The sequence below is a fragment of the Eumetopias jubatus genome, unplaced genomic scaffold, assembly GCF_037043125.1.
Source record: "Eumetopias jubatus isolate StellerSeaLion01/CBP00866 unplaced genomic scaffold, mEumJub1_p1.0 scaffold_8, whole genome shotgun sequence".
Taxonomy (NCBI): domain Eukaryota; kingdom Metazoa; phylum Chordata; class Mammalia; order Carnivora; family Otariidae; genus Eumetopias; species Eumetopias jubatus.
Window position 1 is genome coordinate 74,601,838 of NW_028274814.1, and position 27,139 is coordinate 74,628,976.

General features: G+C 38.4%; 1 protein-coding gene across 1 annotated transcript in view; it reads right to left on the reverse strand.

Moving 5' to 3' along the window:
• Positions 1-6,838: 6,838 nt before the first annotated feature.
• DBX2 (developing brain homeobox 2) overlaps positions 6,839-27,139 on the reverse strand; it is a 30,663-nt gene continuing 10,362 nt past the window's right edge. The window contains exons 2-4 of the mRNA XM_028123086.1: positions 23,454-23,549; positions 11,307-11,494; positions 6,839-7,168 (exon numbers count right to left, since the gene is read on the reverse strand). Coding sequence (XP_027978887.1) covers positions 6,839-7,168; positions 11,307-11,494; positions 23,454-23,549 — 614 coding nt within the window. The remainder of the gene's footprint in view (positions 7,169-11,306; positions 11,495-23,453; positions 23,550-27,139) is intronic.

The window sequence follows — 27,139 nt, forward strand, 5'->3', positions numbered from 1 at the left end:
TCACTTTTTTCTATAATATCAATTTCAATGGCTGCATAGGATTTCATTATATAAATTTGCTAAAATTGATTTAACCAATTTAAAATATAAAAATATATTATGACAGGGCTTTTTGGACAGTGAAACGACTTTATGTGATACTATAATGGTAGATACATGTCATTATACATTTGTCAAAACCCCTAGAATGTGTAATACCAAGAGTGAATTCTAATGTAAGCTATGGATGTCAGGCGATAATGATGTGTCAATGTAAGTCCTGCAGTTGTACAAATGTACCACTCTGGTGTGAAATGTTGATAGTGGGGAGGCTGTGCGTATGTGAAGAGGGAGGACATATGGGAAATCTCTGTATCTTCTGCTCAATTTTTCTGTGAACCTGAAACTGCTCTAAAAAATAAAGTCAAATATATTTTGATGAGTACCTTTCTATATAAAATTGTGTGCACATTTCTATTTCCTTAAAATAAATTCTAGTAAGTGGCATTGTCTAGTCAAAGGGTATGCTCATTTAACAATTTGTGTTAGCAACTTGCCCTGCAGAAAGTTTTTAATAACTTGCACTCCTACTAAGAGAGTACACTTGAGTTGATTTTTGATCCCTGACTCAACACTGCCCATATTGTGTTTCACTCCACAACTCCATTTACCCCATCATCAAAATAGTGCTGTAAAAACATTATTGGATGTTTCTGTCAACAACATTCCTGTTTTCTTAACCACAATATAGTACCAAGTCCTTCTGTCTTTTGATTACAACTATAGCTGCGTCTGAGAAAATGTATGCCATGCTAATTTGTCTTTATTTAAAATTTCAAAGAAATTCCCACATGGATCCCAGATGTTGACCATTTAATACAAGAAGGTGTTTCCTCATTATACAAATATGGTATGTGTCCAAAATATTGGCATTGTTTAGTTTATGAATCACTTAAAATAACGACATCACAAAAAACAATGGTTCACGTGTGAGTCATAAATTAAACAATGCCAATTTTTTGATGTGCACCACATTTGTATAATAAGGAAGGAAACACCTCGGATTAAATGGTCAACATCTGGAATCCATGTGAGGGCTTTTAAAAAATTAGGGCTGCATTTTCTTAAATTGTAGTGTAGAAAAAATCCAAAATGGAGGCAACTTTCGCAAAAATTTTCCTGCCCCAAATACTCTTTCAAGTAGTGCATCACTTAACTGGTACAAAACCTTAAGTCAAAGCAATATAAGTCAAATTCCGTTACGGGCAATGCCAAGGGAGTATAAGTCTTTTGTTTTTGTTTTTCTAGATCTTTTTCTGTAATATGGTAGAATACAGTCGTGGTGGTTGAATAGTTTTGGTTCCCAAAAAGATTGGTCTATGTCCTAACTCCTGGAACCTGTGAATGTGACCTTATTTGAAAAGGGATCTTTGCAGATGCAATGAAGTTAAGGATCTTAAGATATGATTATCCTGGACTTGGAGGCAGCTCTAAAACCAATTACAGAGGTCACAGAGAAAAGTTTGTGACACAGACACAGGAGAGAAGACCGTATGAGTCAGAGGTAGAGGTTGTTGAGTCACACAGCCCAACCCAAAGACCTCCCTAGAGCCACTAGAAGCTGGAAAGGGCAGCTTCCTAAAATCTTCTGAGGGACCATGGCCCTGCCAGCATCTTGATTATGGATTTTTTGTCCTCCACAACTGTGAGAGAATAGATTTCTGTTGCCTTAAGCCATACGGTTTCTGGTAGTCTATTATGGCTGCTCTAGGAAACTACAATGGAAATTCATTGTAATAGGATTAACTATACATTATGACTTAATTATATCACTTTATTTTATTCAAATTGATGTACCTGTTTTTTTTTAAATTTTGGTTAGCATCAAACACTTGATGATTCTGCTTTGGGTTTAAATAACACTGAAGGCTACCTTTTAACCTCAGAATGTTCTGATCCCAAAAGTTTTCCTCATAATTTCTGTTACTCATGCAACTTTGAGAGAATGTCCAGAGTTGTGGGAACTGGGGAATTCTGGACTAACTAGGGAGAGCAGCCTTATCATCTCAGCCTTCAAAATGGTGACAGATGCCAGACACCCAATAGTTTGCTTGACTTCTATCCACATCATGGGCGATTAAACATAGCTAAAATGAGGTTATCAGTGTGACTGCAAAGCACAATTAAAAATTTTGCCCTACATTAGTATGTTTGCTGCTGGCAAGGTATTGAAATCCAAGTGTATACACTCCCTTGGACCTTGACTGGATGGATATGTTTTGATAAACTTCATGGTGGCTTTTTGGAAGAGGTTCTCCATTTGGTACAGGAGCTCCATGATCATTCTCTCCATGACCTGCCACCCCCCAGCCCCATTCCCTGGTCCACCTCAAGAAGTGAAAGAGTTAGCAATGGAAAATTATATAGCCATCATAAATAGTTTCAGCATTTATTTAATGGCATGGGGAAATGTCTTCTGTAAAAAGTTGAGTTAAAAAAAGCAGGATAAACTGGACACATACTATGATCCAAATCTGTTTAGTCATACACACCTTTATATGTACATACATTCAATGTGAAAATTTTTCACAAAAGAGCTAAGTTGGCTGTCTCCAAATAATGGAATTACACACGAATTTTTGTTAGCTGTATTTTCAAGTGCGTTTCTTCATAATGAGCATGTATAACTTTTACAACCAAAAATAACAATGTAACAGAACCCAAATAATATCTGGAAGATAAGAACCATCTTTGTGGGGTTAGTCCAACATTCTTAAGGTAGTTGCTTATTTCAGAGATGGTTTATAAAGGATATAAATTAATTCTGCAAAACTTCCTTATATATTCGAGAATACTTATCATCCTGATTTCCCCCCTCACTTGTGTTATTTGCTTTTCCTTCACTGTTCCCACCCACCATGGGTACAGGTTGATCTGAGGCTGAGAAAGTAGAAAGACCAAAGTAGAGGGTCGGATGCACTATGAACAAAAGAATAATGAATTCTTCCCTCGGGCTCTGACTCCTCTTGGGACCAACGTGGCCTGATTGGAGGAGAGAGAGAAAACCAACAATGCCAGGGAGCTTGTATTTTTCTAAATAGTGGAGCACTTAATCAACTTCGGATCACTCCCCACAACCGCACATGGAGAGATGGGGGTTTGGGAGGATGTTAGAAGATTATTTTTTGCTTCAAATTTACTGGATCCGGTTACCGACAGCATAGAATATATCAAAAGTTGTTTGGCAAAAAGACTAATACTAAGTTTCTTTTTTTTTTTTTTTTTAAGATAATTCTAAGTTTCTTGAGGGCAAGGACCACATTCTCCCTCACGTTTACACAGAGCCTAGGACAGTGCCTCACACTGAGTACCCAGTAAGTGTTGAAATCCAAAAAGAAAAAGTATTTTTGTGGATTTCAGATGACTGCAGAGGCAGTGGCTAACAAGCTTATCAACACAGTGGAATGAGCCTTCTGTATTAAAGGCCAGCAGAGCTTGAAGAAATCACTGGTCATGGAACACGTTGGGGTGTGTGTAGCTTTAAAACAAATGCATCAGAATGCAAAATGAAAGGGACCAGAAAGGACATGGGTGGTTTGAATGAGCAAATTTAATTATGACTTTATATTTGAAAAGAGAAAAACATGTGTAATGATTCTCAGAGGGTGGAGTGGGAGGTGTGGCTGAAGAGAATGTATGAAGTATATGCACAAATCTGAGCACATACCCAAAACTGGTGGGAAGGTATGGCATGTTCATATGTATGAATTTTTAAAGTTTGAGAACCACTGGACTAAGCAATTGGGTTCCCCATTCAACCCACGGCATCGCTAAGAAAATAGAATGGCCTTTTCAACATCAATGACCGTGGCCTTCACTGTCTCCCGACCCAGTGATCATGCCTAAGCTGCTATATACTTCCAACCCTTTATATTTAGCTTTATAAAATACTTATCTTTGTAAAAGCTAGAGCATGGCACTAACCATTTTTTCTTCTCATCTGCCTAAAAACCCACATGACAATGTCTTCTAAAAATTTTAAAAATACCTTCGCCTCCAGGCTTCTCTGGTTCCAGTGCTTACTAGAGCAGAATTTCCTGGAAAGCAGACAACAAATACACTAATATGTGACCACATGGAGAAAAGGAATCTGCATCTAGAGAACAGAGGAAAATACATGTGTATGTACTTTAGGTGGAAGGAGGTAGAGAGAGAGTTGGCAGAGTACAAATTAAGAGAGAAGGGAGATCCTTGTCAATTAGAATATCAAGCTCAGCAGTTCTCTCAAGTTAATTCAGGAAAGGAAGGCAAAGGGAAGGCACAACAGGCTTATGTATGTGCACCAAGCGTATGCATTTGTGTGTTTCCTATGTATCCCTAATATATTCACCTAAAGTGTACTTTTCCTAAGCCTTAAGGCATTCCAGAGTAGAAACCAGTTAAAATATTTATTTGTATATTTGACTATCAGGCCAACCTTACAGAGAGAAAATCTTCTGCTGAGTCTCAGAGCTTGGTGTGAAAGTCCGGGGTTAGATCATTTAAGCACCAATTAGCCCACATCTAAAACCTGGCTTATCAGGTGGCCATGAAGCAGGTTGCTCTCGTTTGATCTTCAAGTTATTCTCAAGGAACATTAACCATAGATAAGCACTTCAAAATTTTTGGCAGTGAGTGATAAAAAAAAATAGTTTCATTTCACTTAAACACTCCTACGAGACTATTTTCTATAGAGGCTTCATAGTTGAAGGCTTTTGCAATTCTTTACCTTCCCTAAACTTCAAAGTTAATAGAGAAGAGAACACTAGAAAGAAAACCATTCCCCAAGTAAGAGATCATAAAGTACAATATGCTTCTGAATTTCTTTAATAAATCTTACTGCAATCCCCAAAACGTATGTCTTACAATGCAGCCCATAGCTGGTGAATACATTCTACAGCGGTATGCACCCCCGTATGGTTGGTATGATTTCAAGATTTGAAACTTGATGGCCAGGGTCCAAATCCCATTTATTAACCTCATGACCTTGGGCCACCACCCTAACCATGGCCTTACGCCCTCGTCTGGGTAACAGAATCCTGACAGTAATAGTGCCTACCTCCTAGGGCTACTGTCATGAGGACCGCCATGAATTAACTCACCCTAAAGGCTTAGCACAGTCTCTGGTGCACAGAAAGGACCCAAAAAATGTAGGTGAGGTTAACATTCTACCAAGAAAAAAAACCCAATACTATAAATCATTTTAAGACAGGTTTTAAATTTTAAATGGTTGTCAGCAGATCCCTGCTCCTCTTTCCCACAGAGACACCGAGACAAGCTTTTTCCGAGAGGACTTTTAAGTAAAACAACTCGTGATAAAGACACAGGCTAGCATACCCCAATTCAAATCACGTTCAGACAAAATCATTACCTGATGCTGACTAAAACTGTTGTCTTCTGAGATATTACCTTCTTTAAACGCTAAAGCCTCAAAGTCTATAACTAGGAATTTAAGCAAATTAGAAGCCATTCTCTTTACGCAGCTGTCTCACTAACAAAATTCCACATCATGAACTTCTAATAATGTTTCTTGTCCACAGATTAATAGTAACCTAGTTGAAAACCACATCATTTCCTCTTTCTGCCTCATTTCCTTCAAAGTGAAACATAATTTTTTCTTGGACCTGGAATAAAAATTTCTAGATTAAGCAAATCGTTACCAGAAATGCAATTTTATACCACTACTATTTCAGGAACAACAAAACACACAAAACATCTGTGTGATGCTTGTTAATACATAAAAATAACCTAATATATATAGTGTATACCACCTAAGTGGAAAATTGAGTCTATAACTAGAAGTGCAAACAGAAATCCACTACCGGTTCCATCAGTATTGTGTTTTGAAGTCCAGTTGGGAACATTTTAGGAACTGTGACACTTCTTTAAATCTTGGCGGGAGGTCACAAACTGCTTGGCATAGATGTTTCATTTGCCCAACACAATACTTTTAAAATTATTAAACTCAAATATTTTTAGGTGGGCCACGCCCGTTATTTACTGACAGGCCCTTAAAGGCATTTCATTTTGCAAACCTTGATTAAGGCCCATCCTTACAGAGAAGAGATCAAAAGATAATCATTAGTTAAATGGGTACCTCCCTCAATGATGTCCTGATGAAGTCCAGACACTTGGAAAATTAAAGGTCCTAATAGTTTCATTCAGAAATTCTTCTAGTTTTCTTGTTGGATTACTTTTAAGTAAAGACTTTCAGGGTATGTATCTAACAATGCCTCATTCGATTAGGGTAGCTGAGCTGAGTTGTTAAGGTTCATTTATAGCTGGAGACTGAAAGAAATCAGAAAATAGGGAATTTTTAAAAAAACACGTTGGACCAAAATCCAAATTTTACATTATTTTCAAAAAATTAATAATATTCGGTCAATAGTTGGTTTTTCCTCATATAAAAGGAAATGAATTTGCTTGGTGCAATATTTAAAGAGGAACTAGTTCCTACTAATGTATTTCAATGAGTATTTATATATATATATATACACACACACACACACACACACACACACACACGTAGAGACACACACATATATACACACATACTCAGAGCAGGGACTAAGCCAACTATAACTCTCATTCTTTTCAGTTCCTTCGTACTTTCTGGGAGATTCTACTCCACTTACAAATTAAGCCTGAGTCTGGGAGCCAAACAAGAGAGCACTGGAGAGGGTTTCCTAAAGCATTAGTTCATGCGTCACTCCAAAGGTATTATGTTTTAGGCACTGATGAGGCACAAGCTAGCTGGTTTTAGAGTCCAAATGTTATTAGTTAAGCATCCTTTTAAATTAACGTAGAGGAAGGCTTCCACTCAGACTGCCCCAGTAAGTACACCCTTGTCTCCAGCATCTTCCGAACACAAATACAAGGCACCCTGCTGTGACTTTGCTTCTGGGGCCGCTGCCCCTGAACTCTGTTGGATGAGTCTTTCTGAAGGTTCTGGCGAATTCTCCCTCCATCTGGGACTCGAGTGCTGCTGGGAGACTTCCCAGAGTGAAGAACACGGGGAAGGGAGCCCCAGAGCAGACCTTGAGAGGGGATCCTCTTGAAGGCCTACTTCCTGGACACACCTGTTGGAAAGCACTTCCTTCTCTTTGGAATTCCGCCACTTCATTCTTCTGTTCTGAAACCAAATTTTCACCTGTTGACAAAATAATTGAACAAAATGGTCACTTACTCCACGTTACTTCACTTCAGCATTGTAAACTGTAATGCATTCTACGAAATACCTTATTGTGAGAGCCAGCCTAGCAAAGTCCTTATGGCTTTTCACCTGGGCTCCTTCAAAAATATCTGAACAACTGCTTTAGTATAATATCCCCACACTGATGAAACAAAACGACTGCAATAAGCGGGTTACCGCCTGCAAGTCTGACATCTTTCAAAACTGATTTAACACTCAACAGTTTAAAACATCATTTAGTCCATGCTAAATTATTTACACAAAGGAAAGGCTATCGGCTAGTAATAGTGTTTACTTTGTGCGAGGTGTCAGACCGTGCATGCTGTGTGGATTACATAATTTGATCCTCACGATGACTGCACCAAGTCCTCATTTCACATGTATGAAAATTGAGGTTCAGAGTGATAAACCAGTTCAAGGTCACTCAGCTAGTAAAATGGAAGCACTTAGAACAGAATCCATGACTGTCCCACTCCAGTGCCCAGGCTCTTAAAACATTCAGATTTCATTAGGAACTTCTGGAAAACTAAATTAGGAATGCATTTTATAATGCTTTGATAAATTCCAGGCTTCAGTTTCCAAGTTAGATTACTCGTATGATTTATCAAACTTGAATAATTAGGCTCAATATCAATCATTATTAACCCCAAAGTACTTATGATGGTGGTTTCTAATTTGAGCCATACTTCCGCCCCACCCCACCAGAGTCTGTCTTTACTATTAACTCTCCCCTTTATCTACTGCGTAGTCAACCGTGCCTGATCAGAAAACTTCACAACTGGTTTCCTGATATTTTAAAAGTCAATCACATTGTTCTCCTGAGCATTATACTGCATCTTTACTTGAACAATTTAGTGGGTTTCTATTTTTAAAACAAAAAACTAGGAAGTTTTACCTTAAAAAATAATTATTAAAGCATTACCAACCAATGTTTCTCCCAATGAAGGAAAAATTTCTATCTGAGATGATCTTTCCAGAATGGCAAAACAATTCCTTCATTCTTTCAACCTGACTGGCAATTTCAAAATGGCTGCAAAGAACCTGACCCCAGGCAAGTGAGTCCAAAAGATTGCCATCTCAGTTACGATTCTGTGGTTAAGGCTTTTCATAAGAAAACAGCACTAATGTGTACATATCAGAGCATTTGGTTCTAGTCATGAACTCATTTATTATTTGCAGTGGGCATTTACTCCTAGAAAGCCTGCCAAGTATTTCTAGTGGGTTTTCACTAAGACATTTTATTTGTGCCCATTGGTGATTCTTGCCCTTCTCATCACATTCATTATTTTCTTCTTTCCTTAGTTTTTCTGTAGACCTTGAATTTTTTCTGAGTGATATCTCAAAGAAAAAAAATCATGAAGAAAGTTTCTTCACAATCAACAGTATTGAAACAAATGTACATATTTGGGGAAAACCATAAATTAAAAGTTCTACCTCTCAACAAATACAAAAACAAATTTCAAATGGATGAAACAGCTCAACACAAAAAGAAAACTATAAAAGTTCTAGAAAAGAACTATAAGAGATTGTCATTACAGTCTTAGATGAATTTTTTTTAAGCATTGACATAAAACACTAAGACCACAAAAGAAAAAATAGAGCTGCCAACATAAAAATGAGAAATTCCTGTGTAAAGACATCACAAACATATGAAAAAGCCACAAACTACCTAAAAGACTTAAAAGCAGAGACTTGAAGAGATATTTGTATATCCATGTTCATAGCATTATTCACAAAAAGTAGAAGCAACCAAAGTGTCCACTGATGGGTGAATGCATAAACAAATATGGTATATACATACAATGGACAATTATTCAGCATTAGAAAGGAAGGAAATTCTGACACATGATACAACATGGATGAACCTTGAAGACAGTATGCTAAGTGAAATAAACCAATCACAAAAGGCCAAATACAAATGATTCCACTCATTTGAGGTACCTAGAACACTCAAATCATAGAGAAAGAAGGTGGTGGTTGCCAGGGGCTGGGGGGAGTGGGGAAGGGGGAGTCACTGTTTAATGGATACAGAGTTTCAGTTTTACAAGATAAAAAAGTTCTGGAGATGGATGGTAGCCATGGTTGCTCAACAATGTGAATGTACTTACTGCCCCTAAACTGTACCCTTAAAAAAGGTTTAAATAGTAAATTTTATGTTACATGTATTTTACCACAGTAAAAAAAAAAACTCAAACTTGAAGAGTTTGCAATGGTTGTAACAGGAAAATGTTCCTAAACATAATATTCCAAATATTTTGATGACAGCTGAAATAATTGCTACAAATAATACGAATAATAGCCAAAAATTAGGAGCAATCCAAACACCTACCATTAGAATGGATAAACTGCTGTATAGAGTGTAATGGAATACTAACAGGGCAATGAGCTCAAAGGACTACTGATCTAACTGCTTTATTTGGCAGTATATCTAACATACCGGGTGATGTCTCCTGTGGTATCGTATATTATTATCTAACCGTTCATGAGCTTCTGCTTTGTTTTCCCAGTTGCTCATATAAATTCCTGGGTGCACAGAGTGTATCTTAATCAGTGCTTAATCAACACTCCCTCTTACTGCCTACTTATTAGTACAGCGTCTTGCACACAACAGACCATCAAGATATAGCTACTGATTTATCTATCATATATGCAAAACTGCTCTGCAACATAGACAGAATTCCTGTATTTGTCTGCTTTTTACGTGAGAAACTGAGGTTAGGGATCTGTAGTACCACACAATGAGGAAAGCACAGATGGGCTGATGTAGGCCAATTACCCTCTACCACACAGTATGTACTGCTTCCTACAACTAGAAAAAGTTGGAGGCGGGGGGAACAGATCACTTCCCTAGGGAAAGGAAGCAAGGTTAAGGAGAGTTTCATCCAAAAATAACTGGTTTAATGAAGTCCAAAGTTAGAAACAAGGTCATTTGTATTAAGCGAAGAACAGTAGAGCATGGTAGTTACACAGGGCCTCTGCTAGCCCTTCAATGCCTTTATGCTAACTCAAAAAGTAAAAAGAAGAAGATAGTAGGAAGGGTAAAATGAAGGGGGTGAATCGGAGGGGGAGACGAATCATGAGAGACTATGGACTCTGAGAAACAAACTGAGGGTTCTAGAGGGGAGGGGGGTGGGGGGATGGGTTAGCCTGGTGATGGGTATTAAAGAGGGCATGTTCTGCATGGAGCACTGGGTGTTATACGCAAACAATGAATCATGGAACACTACATCAAAAACTAATGATGTAATGTATGGTGACTAACATAACATAAAAAAAAAAAAAAAATCCAGGTGGATGTAGCCTTGCACCAAGAAAGTCAATTTGGCAGGCGGAGCACCTGCTACATTTCAGTTGCTGCCATGCCTCTTTGTCCTTGTGCCCTTGTGCAGTGCCATATCCTGCACAACGATACATGATAGCTCCAGGTTAAATAGAACACAAACTCCAGAGTCAAGTTGCCTGAGGTGAGAGCCCAGCTCCAAAGCAGCTTCACTACATGACATCAGACCCGTATTTACTTCCCTACACTTTCTCATCTAGAAAATGAGGACGATTATGGTGCTTATTTTATATGGTGATTATAAAATGATTAGTCATAAAATACTAGTACCTTAATGTATAAGAAAGATTTGTAGGTGTTGCAAATATGAAACCACTTTACTGTACTTGACATAAGCTCAGAGTGCAGAGTAATGAAATCTGTTTGAAGGTATTTATGAGTCACATATTTATGACTGGATTTTGGATTGGAAATGAAGAAAAAGACAGGAAAATTGGTTCCTGCTTTTGTAAATTATGTAGTCTACTTCTCTGAAACCAGAGCAAACAACTAATGATGTAAATGCCACATCCTTAGTGGTTCTCTTCATTTGGGGAGAATTAATCATGCAAAAACCTAGACCTCTCAGCAAATGGACCTATTTTCAAATAGCAATTGTGACATATATTTCCACCCACTCAACAATTGTGAAAATCATTTCAGTAACACTTCAGGGTCCAGCACCATACCTAGTACAACAGACATTGCCAAATGCATGGATTTCATTGTATTCCTTCAGAAATCAGGAGCAGTGGACAACTTCCTGCTCATTAGTACCTGTGATTCCTTTAGTCCCAAGCTGAGGGCAAGTTTCTTTCGGTCTGTTTTGCTGATATATTTCTGCTTCTGAAACATTTTCTCCAGAGCCTTTCTCTGATCCTCAGAAAAAACAGCTCGTCTTAAAATACCCCTCCGAGCTTTGGAGTTAGAGTCCTGCGTCAAGAGAGGCAGCACACTCCCTTCTCCTAGAGGAGGAAGACAGGTACAAAAGCCCAGTTAGCATTAGTGAGAAGCCCATCTGCCTTTCCCAGGACAGTATCTTCCTTCTCTATACCACAGCCAAATCATCTCCTCTCCGAACTCTGCACACTCAGAGCAGTGCTTCTTCCATGGTTTTGGTCATGGACTCCATTGAGAAATCCGATATATACTCTTGGCTCCCCAATGAGAAAAAAGTATATATGCTTGCCCTCCCAATTTGGGTGCCACGTTAGAAAGTCTATGGTCCCACGTTACAAAACTCAAAGGCAGAACAAATAGTAGGTGGGTTAAACACTCCATTTTTCTCTAATTCTTCATTTATTTATTCATTTGTTTTTTTCTCTCAACAAAGTTTTGAACACTTACCATATGCCAGGCACTCTGCTCAGTGTTACACATTGAGACACAAGACGAATACATTTTATTGTACGCATTACCCGTAAGATTTAGTCAAGGCATTTATTGAACTAGCATCACAAGTGTGAGGATATATTCCAAAGAAGGCTGCCTTGAGCGCACAAAACAAGGATCTGATCTTAACCTGGGATTTCAGGGAAAGCCGGTAGGAGTCAGAGATGTTCAACCTGAGGAGGGAGGTTTGGAAGATCCCCAAGCACTACACCACTCCCCAATCCAGCTGACCATCAAGTCCTTCAGGTCAGAGATATTTACTACTTTTTCTGCCTTCTGTGGCTAGCACAACTGGTTCCCACCCTCTAAGAGTTTCATTCATCATTCATCCATTCATTCAGTCATTCAGCTTCCCAGTTATGGTAGGAAGAATAATGGCCTTCCCAGAGACGCCTATGTGAATATGTTCCCCAGAACTTAGAAATACATTACATGACATGACAAGGGGGAATTTAGGTTGCAAATGGAATTACAGCTGTTAACCAGATGACCCTGAGATTAGAAGAGTATCCTGGGGTAACCAGGTGGGCAATATATATGTGCTGCCGAAGCGAGCACAACCAGGTGGGCAATGTAATCACAAGGGTCCTTATGAGTGGAAAAGGGAGGGAAAAAAGGAAGTCATAGAGAGGGACTGACTTTCTCTGATGCTACACTTCTTGCTTTGAGGATGGAGGAAGGGGCCACAAGCCAAGAAATGCAGGCAGCCACTAGAAACTGGAAAAGGCAAGAAACAAATTCTTCCCTAGAGCTTCCAGAAGGAACTTGGCCCTGATGACACCTTGATTTTAGTCCAGTGAGACCCATTTCAGGCTTCTGACCCCCATAACTGCAAGATAATAAGCTTGTATCAAGACAGTAGGTTTGTGGAAATTTGTTACAGCAGCAAGAGGACACTCATACCTGGTATCCGGCTAACTGAGATTTGAGAAAACCAGACCAACAGCACATGGTCCTTGCCCTCAATGAGCTCACGTTCTCATCAGAGGACTGACATGAAGATCACAGTGGAATATAGGCACCCGCGGAACAGGGACGCCAGTTTATGGCTGTAGCTGGTACACATTTTGGTGCTGCATAATTATTTCTAAATAAAAAAGCAAATTAATGTCTTAAGCACTACAGTAGAATGAATGATCTTATGAAATGCTCTGGCATCACAAAGGAGGAAGTAATTAACTCAGAGAAAACAGGTTGAGCCAAGTCTAAAAGACCAATCCAGTTCAAGAGAGAAAGAACCAAGGCCAAGCTAGGCAGAGTGACTAGCACATCTAGAAGCACTGAGGTACACCTATAAATACAGAGAACAAACTGACGGTTGCCAAAGGTGAGGGGGGTGAAGGATGGGGCACAAAATGAGTGGAGGGGAGTGCGAAATACAGGCTTCCATTTATGGAATGAATAAATTATGAGAATAGAAAACAGCATAAAGAATGTAGTCAATGATACTGTAAGAGTGATGTATCAGGACAGATGGTAGCTGTACTTGTGGTGACCACAGCATAATGTACAGACTTGTTGAATCACTATGTTACACATCGGAAATTAATGTAACTTTGTATGTCAATAATATTCAACATTTTCTTAAAAAGCACTAAGGCATAAAGGAATAAAATTTATGGCAGGAAAACTAAGCAGTCTGCAATGCTGGGAAGGGCATGAAGCAGAGGGGGCAAGATGGCAACCATATCCAGCCCGCAGATGGGCTTTGTTTGGTCTTAGAATTCTGATGTAGTTGTTCACATTTAATAATTAGATTTCATGTGAAGTACAGGTTTCTGACATCTCTTCAAAGGTAACCACACTAGGCTCATCTTCCCAGAAAGCAAAGAGCTACCAGAGTGAATAGCAGGTGTCCCCTTTTGATGGAATGTGTGGCCCTCAGTTTGCCACAGCCTCACCTAGCTTGCTTTTTACCTGCCAGGCTCTTGAAGACATTTGGACCTTTGACATAGAGATTATAGAGTGGAACGGAGCCAGATCATAGAGTACTATGAGAGTTTGGGATTTTATCCAATAGTAGTGATCAGTAGCAGATGTTTAATGGGGGTTTGATATGATAATAATAAACAGAGTACTCTTGTACCACTATACTTACTCTGTGTTAAGCCACTGATTTGCATTAATTCACTTAATCCTGCCCAGCCTATGCCCCAAATGTTATACTATTCTTCTCCCCACTTTACAGATGAATAAAATGAAGATTAGGCAGCTTAAGAAATTTTGTCCAAGGGGTACATGACTAGGGTTCCAAACCCAGGACAACTAATTTCAAAACAAATGCTCCTAACACTACACAATATATTCTAACTCAATCTGACTTGTATTTTAGGGGAAAAAAATGTCAAAAATTAATAAATCTTGTCAAATCTACTTCTGTAATATGATAGCTTCCTTTCTTACTTGTCTAAAAGACATACCAAAATGCACAGCAAACTGGTATTACAGATTATCTCCCAGTGAGTCTCTCAGCCCTGGCTTACACCTCATTCCGTTTCATCCTCACATTGCAAGAAAGCCTCTCTCTCTTTCCTTCCAGCTCTGTAATATTTGCATCTCCTCAGAAATGCCATAGCTCCTGGGATGTAATCAAGCCTAATTTTTTACAACGGTCTACTTTTATTGATGCTCTTTCCATTCATTGTATGAGATCTTACAATTCTGTTAATTCTCCATCTACAGCATTTTTTTTTTGCCTATCACATGCCAAGGCCATACCTTGAAACCAGGTTTTGACAACTGGATTCACTGATCTTTATCAAATATTTAAGTAGTTTTATGAAATACTGGTCAATAATAAAAAATATTCTAAATATCTCAGTATGTTGTTTTTCTAAATGTTCTTCTTCTCTGAACTTTCCTTTGTAGAGACTATGGAATTGGGCCTTCTACATTAGTTACGAGATTCATCTGTTGGTGTGATCTCTCTCCAGGAAGGCTACGACAAAGGAGTTTGGAATGTGTAATATGGAAGAACTGGGTTTGGATCATGGCACTTACCTGTATGACTTAAAGCAAGTTACTCAGCCCTTTTCAGCTTATCTTACAAGGTTGCTCTAAGGATTCGATGACCTAACACAAGAAAATTTCAGTGCCTGGCCCACAGTAAGGATCCCACGAATCTATCTACTTTTGCTTGTTGGATTTCATTAGATTCTTATAAGAACCATATGTCACAGACATCCTCCGTACAGATGAAGAAGTATTCAGGGCTGAACCATATGTCACAGACATCCTCCGTACAGATGAAGAAGTATTCAGGGCTGTTAAGGTCCAAAGCCACACCAAGAACACAGAGCTCAGCTGGTAGCAGGACCTTCTGAATCCAAATGTTTGGCTCCTTCCTCTGTGCTATGCTGTTTCTTTACTCAGATATCACATGTCAAAACAGAAGGGAAGAAACACTTGAAACACGGACCTCCTGTCTGTGACTACAGGCTTCTGCACCCTTTCCTGGACTAGTGTGTGAGTGTGGACTACAGGGCATCTCCTGTATAGCCTAATAATTGTATCCTCAAATTCCACCATGCCCTATCACTTGATATTTTGATTCTGGTATTTTTAATTTGTAAATGTATATAATCTATCATTATTATAGCCATATGTATCAAAAATTGGGGAAAGAAATGTAAACATCCAAAGGTAAAGAAATATCCACTTGGTGAAATTTTAAAGAACCATTAAAGATGAGAACTGTGAAAAGCAGGCAGCAGCAAAGAAAATACGCTATACTGCATATGATAAATAAGACACATACTATGTTTATAACTAAGTAAAAATGCAGAGAAGAGACTGAAAAGGCAAAAATAAACATAAAATAGGCTACTATAGAGTTATGGACAAATAATTCATCTCTATTCTGCATTTTAAGTCTGGTTCTACTTTCTAAGGAAAACAAAGGAAACATTGTAGCAACTTTTTTGGGAATAATCCTCTTTTTTAAAAGATTTTATTTATTTATTTGACAGAGAGAGAGAGAGCACAACTAAGCAGATCTGCAGACAGAGGGAGAGGGAGAAGCAGGCTCCCTGCTGAGCAAGGAGGCCGATGTGGGGCTCGATCCCAGGGTCCTGGGATCATGAACTGAGCTGAAAGCAGATGCTTAACTGACTGAGCCACTCAGGCGCCCCTGGGAATAATCTGGTGGAGTGATGGGGATGTTGCTAAGTGACAATTGAAGATGAAGCCAATCCATCTCTCAGTGCTCACAGTTGATTAGGAGAGGTCCAAGAGGTATACAGCCAGCCACAACACAGCGAGATAAATAACTGCAGACCATGGCAGAGAAAGTACTTAAGAACCAGATAGGAAGCCACCTAGTCTTGGAGCCTAGCAGAATAAGTCCTGAGAGAGAAGAAAAGCTAGAAGAACAGCATTTCCTCTAACAGGCAATCTAAACAAAGGCAGGCAGAGCAGAGGGGTTAAAATCTGCAGGCCCATGAGTGGAGCGAGGACATGGGCAAAACACGGTGGACCTGGAATCTCACACAGCTTGGTATTTCCAGACTGCAAGGTATGAGTGGCAAGAACACAGGAGATAAGCTGGAAAAGTGCATTAGGGTCAAGGGGTGACTGAAATGAGTTCAGGTCATAACTTGCCCTAGAGGAAAGCCCTTCGAGGAGGACCTGACCAACTCAGCATTGTCAAAAGGCCAGTATTTTCCTAGTTAATAGAACTTTTTATATCTATATAGAAATGCACAGCAAATTTATCAATCTACAAGCCTCATTTTTTAAAATCTACATATATTTTTTCTAAGTAGAGATTTTATAGGTAGGGACCATGATTCTACTCATCTTAGCCCCTTCTTCACCAAGACCTACAAGTTTAAATAAAACAATCGGGTAACACGTTTAAATATCCCTAAAACTTGTAATAGGAACTCACAGGTTTTCCTAGGGAGCTCTTTTTAAGTAAAGAGAAAGAAGGTTCCCATTGAGGGAATCTACAAACAAATTATTCTCACCAATATGATAAATACTAGCATTTTGAAAGTCATGGACCCAAAGCAGACCTCAGTCTCTGAAAGAGAGACCTGGAGTGGTTATGATGATCGAAGGGTTAGTTCCTGGGTCTGGTCCTCAGGTTTCAGTGCCTGAAAATGAACACGGACATGACCAATGACAAGCAAAAGAATATGGCAAAGATAAAGACTATCCCATTCTTCTTTTCTTTGCTAGCTACCCAGTTCCTCTTAGCACTGCTCTCAACACCCAGATCATGCTGGTTTTCCTAAGGTGATGTGCCTTAGGTTCCTACGAGAAGTGTATTACAAGATGCTTACTTCTACTATCGATGTGCCTTACCATCTCTCCTCATGGTGTTTTATGGGCTATCTCTGGATCTAACCATAAACCACACTGAGGGGGCACCTGGGTGGCTCAGTCCCTTAAGTGTCGTCCGACCTGATTTTGGGCTCAGGTCGCGATCTCAGGGTCCTGGGATTGAGCCCCACATTTACACCTGCAAAACAAACATATGGACTTCAAGAACCTGTTGGTGACTCAAAATTCTCTCAGAAACTACTACAAAGTTACAAGCAACAAACACCTCTGACTATGCCTAAACTCATGACAAATGCTTGACTTGTATAGAAACTTGCAGGTGACAAAAAATAAACAAATGAGTAATATAAAAAAATAAAAATAAACAGACACAGAATTTAAGGCATGTAGAAAAGAGGCTTTAAAACCCAGGACCGGGGTGCCTGGGTGGCTCAGTCGTTAAGCGTCTGCCTTCAGCTCAGGTCATCACCCCAGGGTCCTGGGATCGAGCCCCACATCAGACTCCCTGCTCCGCAGGAAGCCTGCTTCTCCCTCTCACACTCCCCCTGCTTGTGTTCCCTCTCTCGCTGTGTCTCTCTCTCTGTCAAATAAATAAAATCTTTAAAAAAAAATAAAAATAAAAAAATAAAATAAATAAAAGCCAGGGCCACCAATTCAAGGTGCTACAGGCTCTACCATTGGGGAGTATTATGATGATGATGACGATGATGATGATGATGATTTTGTACCGTGGCTTCCATATATATGGGGCTCAGCAGGTGCTACTGTATGTGGCCCCTACATGTAGTAGGTCATGTCATCTTTACAACAATCCCCAGAGGGGGGTACTATCACCTCCATTTTCCATAGGAAAAAACTAAGGCTCCAAAAAGTTAAGTTGTGCCCTGGAGGTCACACATCAAAGAAGAGTGAGGTCAACTGATGCTCTTTATAATTATACCAAAGACTGTCAAAGTTATAAGTGGGCAGACAAAGAGGTCGGGAGGTGGAAAGAGTCATATTAAAGTGGCAGAGTGACCAAGGATAGAAAAGTTTCAAAGGCATGATTCCCTGGGTCCTGAGATGGCCCTATGCACCATCCTACAGGGAATCCCTGTGTGTAATGGGGCTGGGGAAGGGCATTCCATTTAGAGGTGTGCTCTGTGTAAATGACACTGTCATACAAATGACACGGGGGAGGGTGGGGGGGAGGTGGGGAACAACAGAGAAATAGAGCATAAGATAAACTAATGGAACCCTTCATATTTTCATGTGTGAGGAAGTAGTGTGTATGTGTATTTTATGTAATTCCTGTGGATCTGAGGTGTGGAGAGAGAAGATACAGAACTTCCCTAACTTGCCCCATTTTAACTAGAAGGCTACTTTCCATTCTCTATATAATCTAGTATTTGGGAACGCTATAATACTTCATTATCATATATTATAACCATACTGATTTGCTAAAAACCTTTCCCTAATATTAAGCCAAATTCAATTTCCATTAAACTCCACTCATTGGCCCCAATTCAATCCTTTACACCTATACTGAATGCAGTATATCTAATTTGAAGATAACACTCAGGTTCTCCCTATTATTTCTCTTCTTCAGGCCAAACATACTCAATCACTTTAGAAAATTCATCACCAGGCATAGAGACCCTTCACCATTTTAGTTGCTACTTCCGGGCATGGTTTTATATGCAAATGTGCTCACTGTGCCTTTTAAAGTGGGGCTCCAGAACTGGACAGGTGTAGGTTGTCTGACCATTACAGAGGCTAGTACGACCATTATCTCCCTTGTTCTGGGTATTGTATTTCCAAAAGCATAATCCAACATCCCCATATCATTCTGTAGACACATAGTGAGCTAAGAGTACAACCCTTTCCTTCTTTGTTATGTTCAGCCAATTCTCTCCCTCCTCTATTTTGTACTTGTGCACTGGTTGTGGGGAATCTCAAATCAGGACTTTATCAGCTGCCCCATTAGATGTCACGGTATGTTCAGGCAAAGGCTGTAGACAAGATCAGGAACGAGCACCCTCTATCACTAAGTAGCTCTGCTTCCCATCCCCCGGCCTCCACTACTTATGAACACACTTGGGGAGAAAGGGAACTCCATTCCTGGAAAGTTACTCAAATACATTCACTGCCACTGCAGAACTGTTGAATAGAGCCATCAACTTGGAAAATCTATTGTCTTCAAGTCTCTGACTCCTTGAAACATTCTTCCTGGTTGACCGAGTATCATTTATCTCTGGAACACCCCACCCTTCACTACTGAGACGTCAAAACCTATATTCAACTTACTGCACAAGCCTGATTATGTTTTCAATAAAATAATCATGCTTCTTTCTCTATTAGCACAAAATGCTCCACCCCTCTGAAGATCTTAGAGTGCTAACGATAAATCCTTACAGAAGGACTGCTGCAGGTCTTGCCAGTTTTCTCGGGGCACTCAGCACTCCAGCTGATACAGTGAAAGAGAACACACTCAGGTCAGATGGCAAGAATACTAATCAGAGCATTGCCCATCTTTGACAGTGACACTCACCGGAACAACCTACATTCTCAACAATAAAAGTAATAGCCCTTCCCTGCTGTCTTCAACAAAATCCTAAATTCAAATGTGGAGAGTATTATTATGTTCTCCGAAGGTTTAGCCAGGAGGAGAAAAGAGTAACATGATCTTAAGATGTAGAATATAAGGGGCGCCTGGGTGGCTCAGATGGTTAAGCATTTGCCTTGGACTCAGGTCATGATTCCAGGGTCCTGGGATTGAGGCCCTGCATCGGGCTCCCTGCTGCTTCTTCCTCTCCCTCTGTCATTCCCTCCGCTTGTGCTCTCTGGCTCTCTCTGTCAAAGAAATAAAATCTTTAAAAAAAAAAAAAAAAAAGAATATAAGTTCATCTCCCAAGGAAAAGGCAGAGCAGTGTGTCCCAGAAGAATATTTCCCTGTTCAGATTTTCAAAACGTTGCTCCAAATTTAAACTTTGTCTTTTAACGCATAAAATTTTTAAAGATCACATTCAAGTTGGGTACTCAAAGACAAAATGAAATAATTATCTGATTAATTCAATTAGCTATTCTATATAATTAAGACTCCTGTACCTTTTCACGTCATTGTTTTTTATTTGTTTGTTTTTTTAAGGTCATTCTCCGCATAATTTCCACGACTTTCCACTTCATCTTAGCTGAGAAATGTGTGATTTTGAAAAGAACCTTATGGATGTAATATCAAAGATTTTCCTTCCACTGCTTTGGGGGAGGGGAGAACTTCTACCACTGCCTTTTAATTTTTCCCCACTGTCAGGGTTGTGCTTAAAGAGCCTATTAAACCATTTATTATATGTGAGAAGGGCACTGGAGGAATGATTGTTTCCACATTGCAACAACAAGGTAATCATAAATCTAAAAGGTTAACAAGAAAAATGAAATCAATTTTATACAAGTGAATCATGTTAAAAGAGTCAAAATGATATTTTACTTGCTAGTTATGAACCTGTTGATCTGATCCTATGCTTTGGAAAGAGTGAACTCAATATTGTGAAACAATGATGAGGACCACAGATTTCGTTGCTTATTAAAACGTTTAGTATAAACCTTGATTTTGGCTGTCCACACATGTCAGCACATTTTGGCTGAAATTCAATATGAGATTACTTGGACAGTTCATTTTCCTTCTTCTGTGTGATGGAAAAAAAATTTAATGCTTGGGCATAAAAACTGTTCTTATTATTAAAGAAAGAAGAAAAAAAAAGAAAATCTAGTAAGTGCCTTAAATAATAAAGAGTACTGTGCAGATACAAGCCTTATTAGCGTTCCTTAGTATCATGGTTATTTATGTAAAATTCTTTATTGACAGCATAAATCCACGATTTCATTATTATTTGCTGCTAATACGATGAACATTATAAACAAAAAAATAAAAAAATTCATTTCAGATTTATAACTAATGAGACACCAAAGTTTATTAAAAACACTTGTGGCATCTCTCAAGCATTTTAAAATGCCAACTTCAGAAATGGAAACAAACAAGTACGGTGTTCTCTATGCTTGATCTGAGCTGTGCTGATTTACCCCATGTATGTTTTATTAAATAAAAAAAGATAAACATAGGACTTTATAAGCCTCTAGGGAGAGACACCACAATTCACCAATGTTATGCCAAAGGCATGAAGTGTGAAGAACCGAGAGGCAGATGGAGGAAAATGAGTCTTGCTTGAAGTAATTTTTCAAGCAACTGAAAAGATGAAGTTCTCTAGGAAATGTCTTTAGAATGACTTTTACGTGCTCTATTGATCAAACTGGCCCAGGCATTAGTGCACTTTTTGGGTTTAGAGACTCTTACAAAAACACTGCTAAAAATGAATAAACACATACACACATACATACATGAATGTCCACCTGTTACACAGGACTTTTTGTCCATTTCCACTTACCTGACCTACACTGCCAGAGGTTCTCTAAATGGAAGTCCAATATTCTATCAAGGTGGAGTGACCGAAACTAGGTGGCTGGGATCTCTTTCAATCTCTACCCTGGAGATGCAACACCAAAGATTTAATTCCAGAGATACCACTATGCCATAGTATCAGCTATCTCGGACTGACGCTCCACTCTAGCAGCCTTTTCCTGATACTCTAATCCATGGTGACAAATGTATCCTTAATTTGCACAACACTTTTCACTTGCCCTCATAGGAGACCACCTTGAAGGAGCGAGTAAAAGGTTTAGTCATGGTTTCTATTTTTCTATTTGAATCAATACATTCTAGTTAAATGGACAATTAATAGGTCACTTCCAAAATAGTGGTGTATCAGTCCTGGTTAATAAACAATCCCCAGAGTTGATAATGGGCTCTATGTATTCAGCAAGTCCTGTATACACTCAGCTCATCCACTAAATCCCTTTTCAGGTGGACAGGGTTATACGGGAAGATGAGCTAGAATGAGTCTATAAAAGTCAGTTTCATTCACTGCTTTATTTTTCAGTCAAGTGCTTTAAATGGTGTCCAGAAATTCACTCGGAATGTGAGACAGGAGAAAAGATGGACACACAGAGCCTTGCTTTATGACCATACAAAAGGGCAACTGACCCTTGCCCAAGCCTTTTCCATGTGAAATGGCTCCTAAAGTTCAGCTGCACAGTGAAAAATCGTGGTGAGGTCGCGTGTGGATGAGTCAAGTGAAAGTGACGATTGGTCACGGGTCTGTCACCCATTGTGGCTGGGCCCCTGCCATGTAAAGTGCTCTGTGGGAAAGTATCAGCCCCCTAAAGAGATGCTCAGAAGCCTGCAGCTCATTAAACGGCCAGCATTTGTTGCCTCGCTTGTCAGGAATCATTCTGTTGAGCAACTGCTCTCCTGAAACACTCATAAAACACATGAACAGAGAGGCAGCAGGGACCTGAATTCAACCGTGATAGAGCTCTGTACTTCAGCTTGACTCAACTCGGATTTCACTTTTCGCCTGACAGAGGGGTTAACTTGAATAAATGTTTTCTCTTGGGCAGCTGAAATAAATGTGCCCCTTTACGGGACTTCTTTTTCATAAACTCAGATTCTCTGCCTACAGATTCTTATTTGACCTAGAAATCTCAAGATCAAGGTGAACTTAATTTCTTTTTAGTTTGACATTGTTTTCTTTGGGTATGTGTGTGTGTGTGTGTGCATGCACCCTCTGAAAGTTTTTCCAAGTTGTTGTTCTCACTTCAGCCCTAGACACTGTTTAAATTTTGTAATGTTCAAGGAGAAGTTCTCTTGAAAATATTTCCTACAACTTCGGTTGGTTTTCTTCAAGATCATAAAGAAGAGGTATTTATCTCCTTTTACAACCTGGACAATTTCAATTATTTTCTATGGACACCCAGTGACTTTCTGTGTCACATTTTAAGCTGAAAGAAATTTTACATAGCACTATTTCTTAGCCTTCCTTCCTTTCTTTTTTTCTTCTCTAAATGAGTATTGCTACACGTTTCAGAAAGAGCCAAACTGGTCCCTCTGAGATCTTTTATATCAAATGGAAAACAAGTTGCTTTCCTTGGTGTGTCAGCCCTGGGTTTCAATGCCATTAGAAACTGCTCACAATTGCTCAGTGTGCTGAGGTCTGATAAATCTCTGGAAACCTCCTGAATAGGATCGCTGTGATTTTTAGTGAGGATTTAGCTCCTTGCCATTGCATTACCAATTAGTTTTCCAGAGCACATTAAATCCTGCTGCTTTGGTTTACAGAATAACTGAGGCATTGCTGATGAAGCATAAAAACTTACTTGCAAAAGCAGTGGGGGATGCAGGGCGCCGACAGGACCCACCACAGCATGCCGAGTAGAATGGCGGGGCGCTCAGGAAAAAAGGTTTGGAAGATGCTGTGGAGAAAGCATTGATCTCATTGATGAGCCATTTCTTTCAGACAATATTCAAAATTCCATTTTCCCGAAAGTCACTGAGTAAAACACTTCATTTTCTGAGGCTTTACTTAATTAGTTATAACTTTTACTGAAATTAAAGTCATTCTAAAGTAGCCTTTATCTGCCAAAGAGATTGCCAAATAGTTTAATCAAGATTTGGAAGATATGTTGGAAAGACTCAGTGGATCAAAACCAAACTTAATTTTCTGTGTGGTCATAATTATATGTAGCATGTATTCCTTTATTTAAAATATCCCAGAGCAACACTGTCCAAGAGAATGATCTGTGGTGATGGAATGTCCTTTATCTCCATCGTCCACTTGAAGGTATATATTTTTATTACTCTCCCTACATATTCAATGGCAACTTTTTTCTTATCTTTATCATATTTAGTGAATATTATTTTGATATAAAAACATACATTTTTCAAGAACACAATAATTTCACACTTGTATTTTAACCAATTGATAAGCATGTATTTATTTTCACCAATATTTTTGCAGGCTATATCAAAATAAGTGCATTGCCCAATAAGAATTTTGGTTCTTAATGCCTTCAAATTGCAAATTAATCATAAATCATAATATAATGGAAAGTTGCCAATATTCACGTTCTCAGTTTTTCAATATCCAAATTTTCAAATAATAAAATGTTTGTCTTAATGATATTTTGAGTCATACACAGCTGGCTCAGTCAGTGGAGTGTGTGGCTCCTAATCTCGGGGCTGTAAATTTGAGCCCCACACTGGGTGTAGAGATTACTTAAAAATAAAATCTTTTAAAAAATGATATTTTGAAAATATAGCAACTAAGCAAAGTATGTAAAAGAAATCCGTATTGGTGTTCAAAAGTACTATAAAACCTGAAAAAAAAATTTTTTTAAGTAGGCTCCACACCCAATGCGGGGTTTGAACTCATGACCTGACATCGAGAGTTGCACGCTCCACTAAATGAGACACCCAGGCAGCCTATAAAACTTGTTCTTAATTTCACTGCTATCATAAGTTATTCTAATATTGACTATAAAGCCATCAAAGAAATGATAAATCATTCATTTTAATTTAACATCTTACGTTACAATAAAATGACGTTATTTTGGCAGTTACATTTTCCATTATTCTCGGACTATATGAAGTACTTTGAAAAATGAAAATCTATTTTTATGTATAAAAGCTGTCACATTATGTTTATTCTCAAGCATTTCTGTTAACTCATTTCAGCTCCAAAATAAACACTCCACAGATAATTAAGTTATGGCTATTGTGCTGTTTGGCACAAAATGCAATGCTGTATTTACATAGATACAATGAAACATTTATCATGATAGCTGGAAAAACACACATAAAAGAAATATTTTTACTTACTACACTTAAAGTGTAGAAAATAAGTACACTAGTGATACTGTTACCATAACCATGCAAAATACGTGCAAATTACAAATTTTACTATTCTAGCCAAGATGTTTCTCAGTCTAACCGTATGGCCCTGAAAATAGAAAGATAAAAGATTTTAAAAAATGAATGGTTCATTTGAGACAAGTCATCAATTAAATTCATCTGTGATAAATGAAGTTTTGAGATATATGATCTTAGTGTTAAGTTTAACCATAAAAAGTTTTTACTTAATAGTTTATTATATTACTATATATTATCTTACCTTAATAAAGTAAACCTGCAATCAAAATAACATATTATCTACAGTAATAAATTCATGTGGCTAAGGAACTACATGTTACATGACCAGGCTTCAGGTTCTACTGCATAGAATTTCTTCACCATTTTAAAAATCATCTCTTTGACATACATATATTTACACAGATTAGTTGATTCATGATTTCCATACATAAATACACCTTGTTTAAGCTGGCTTATGTGAAAATTGCTGTGAAATTCCAATTAAGTGCTCCATTTTTTTTATAACATGTGCCTACTTTGACATAAGTCAAATGCTAATCCTGCTAAGCATGGGATTGCAGGGGTGTCAAATGGTACGTGGAAATAACCATTTAAAACAATGAAATGCAAAAAAAAATAAATAAAACAATGAAATGCATTTAAAAATATATATTACACTTCTAAATTTTTGTAAATGACATGCTCTTTAAAGCAATAAACAAAAAAGGAAACTCAATTGTGATAAAAACAAAGTAAGAAGTTGACAGACCTGTTAAAACTTTAGCCTGGTGATGGGTATTAAAGAGGTCATGTACTGAATGGAGCACTGGGTGTTATACGCAAGCAATGAATCATGGAACACTACATCAAAAACTAATGATGTAACGTATGGTGATTAATATAACATAATAAAAATAAATAAATAAATAAATAAAATTTTGTAAGCCATTAAGAACTACTCAGAAGATGCTCTGAAAAAGGCAGAAAACAATGCAATTTCACCCTGGATGATATGCATTTCAAAGCCCTTCAATGCAATCTAAATGCAGTCACTTTATCACTGATCCTATTGGGAACAATCTGTCATGGGCTTACTGAACAATATTTATGACAATAATATTTAAGGAGTGTCTACTGTACACCGGGCACTGGACTAGCTATGAATTTAACACACGCTTTCTCTTTCATTCATTAGCATTCAGCCTCAAATGGGTATGCATCTGGAATGTGATGAGGCCTCTTTTCAGCCAATTTTTTTAAAAAGAACAAGAGAAACATAAATATGTTAGCATAATAATTATTAGCCAGGAAAGATAAGGATTTCATGCAGAGACTGCCAGAGCTGGAACCCAGAAAAGGGACCTATCTGCCAAGCTTTCCATAAGAGAAAAACAAATGGCCTTTCGTATGGGGGGAAAAAAAAAGCATACTGTCAGGTGCTACAGCATGATGTCAGGTTCTGTTAGCACACGTTTCAGGATACTCTGAATTTTGTATCCCACTGACAAATCTAGTTTCCAGTTTCTGTGGGAATCTGCTACAAGTCACAAACAAATCACTTAAAATTCTTGGAACTGAACTGTCTGAATCCAAATGAATAAAATCACTTATTCACAGAAAACCTCATGAACTTTTGACTTCTTAATCAGATGTTCTGACTCAACTGAAGCCACAGAATCAAAATATCTATTAACTATTTTGAATATTTAATTAAGGTGGGAACTTCAAGCCAACTTAATGGTGAACTGACCTAATTTCTTTTTAAACTTAAGTAGATGGTTCTGTGATACAAGCATCTCATAGCCAAGGATGGTTACAAGCTTACCTACAGAGAAATTATTTTCAAAATTCCGTTGTTTAGAAAGCAAGCAATAATTTTTAAATTGCTTTTCTGTTGTTATATTCACTCTTTCACTGATGGTGCAGAACAAGGGGTATTTAAAAGGGGTGAAACCACATTCTTTTTATTGTCAGTGCAAAACTGTGGTACTAACTGACTTGAGTTGACATTTCAAAGAGAATACCAAAGACCACTAATAAAACCTTCAAATAAATTTCAGGAGTCCACCGCAACGCTATGCCAACTGGCAGCACCTTTTAAGGATGAGGAGAAATGAGAAAAAGTTCCAAGATGTCTTACATCTTGGCAACCAAA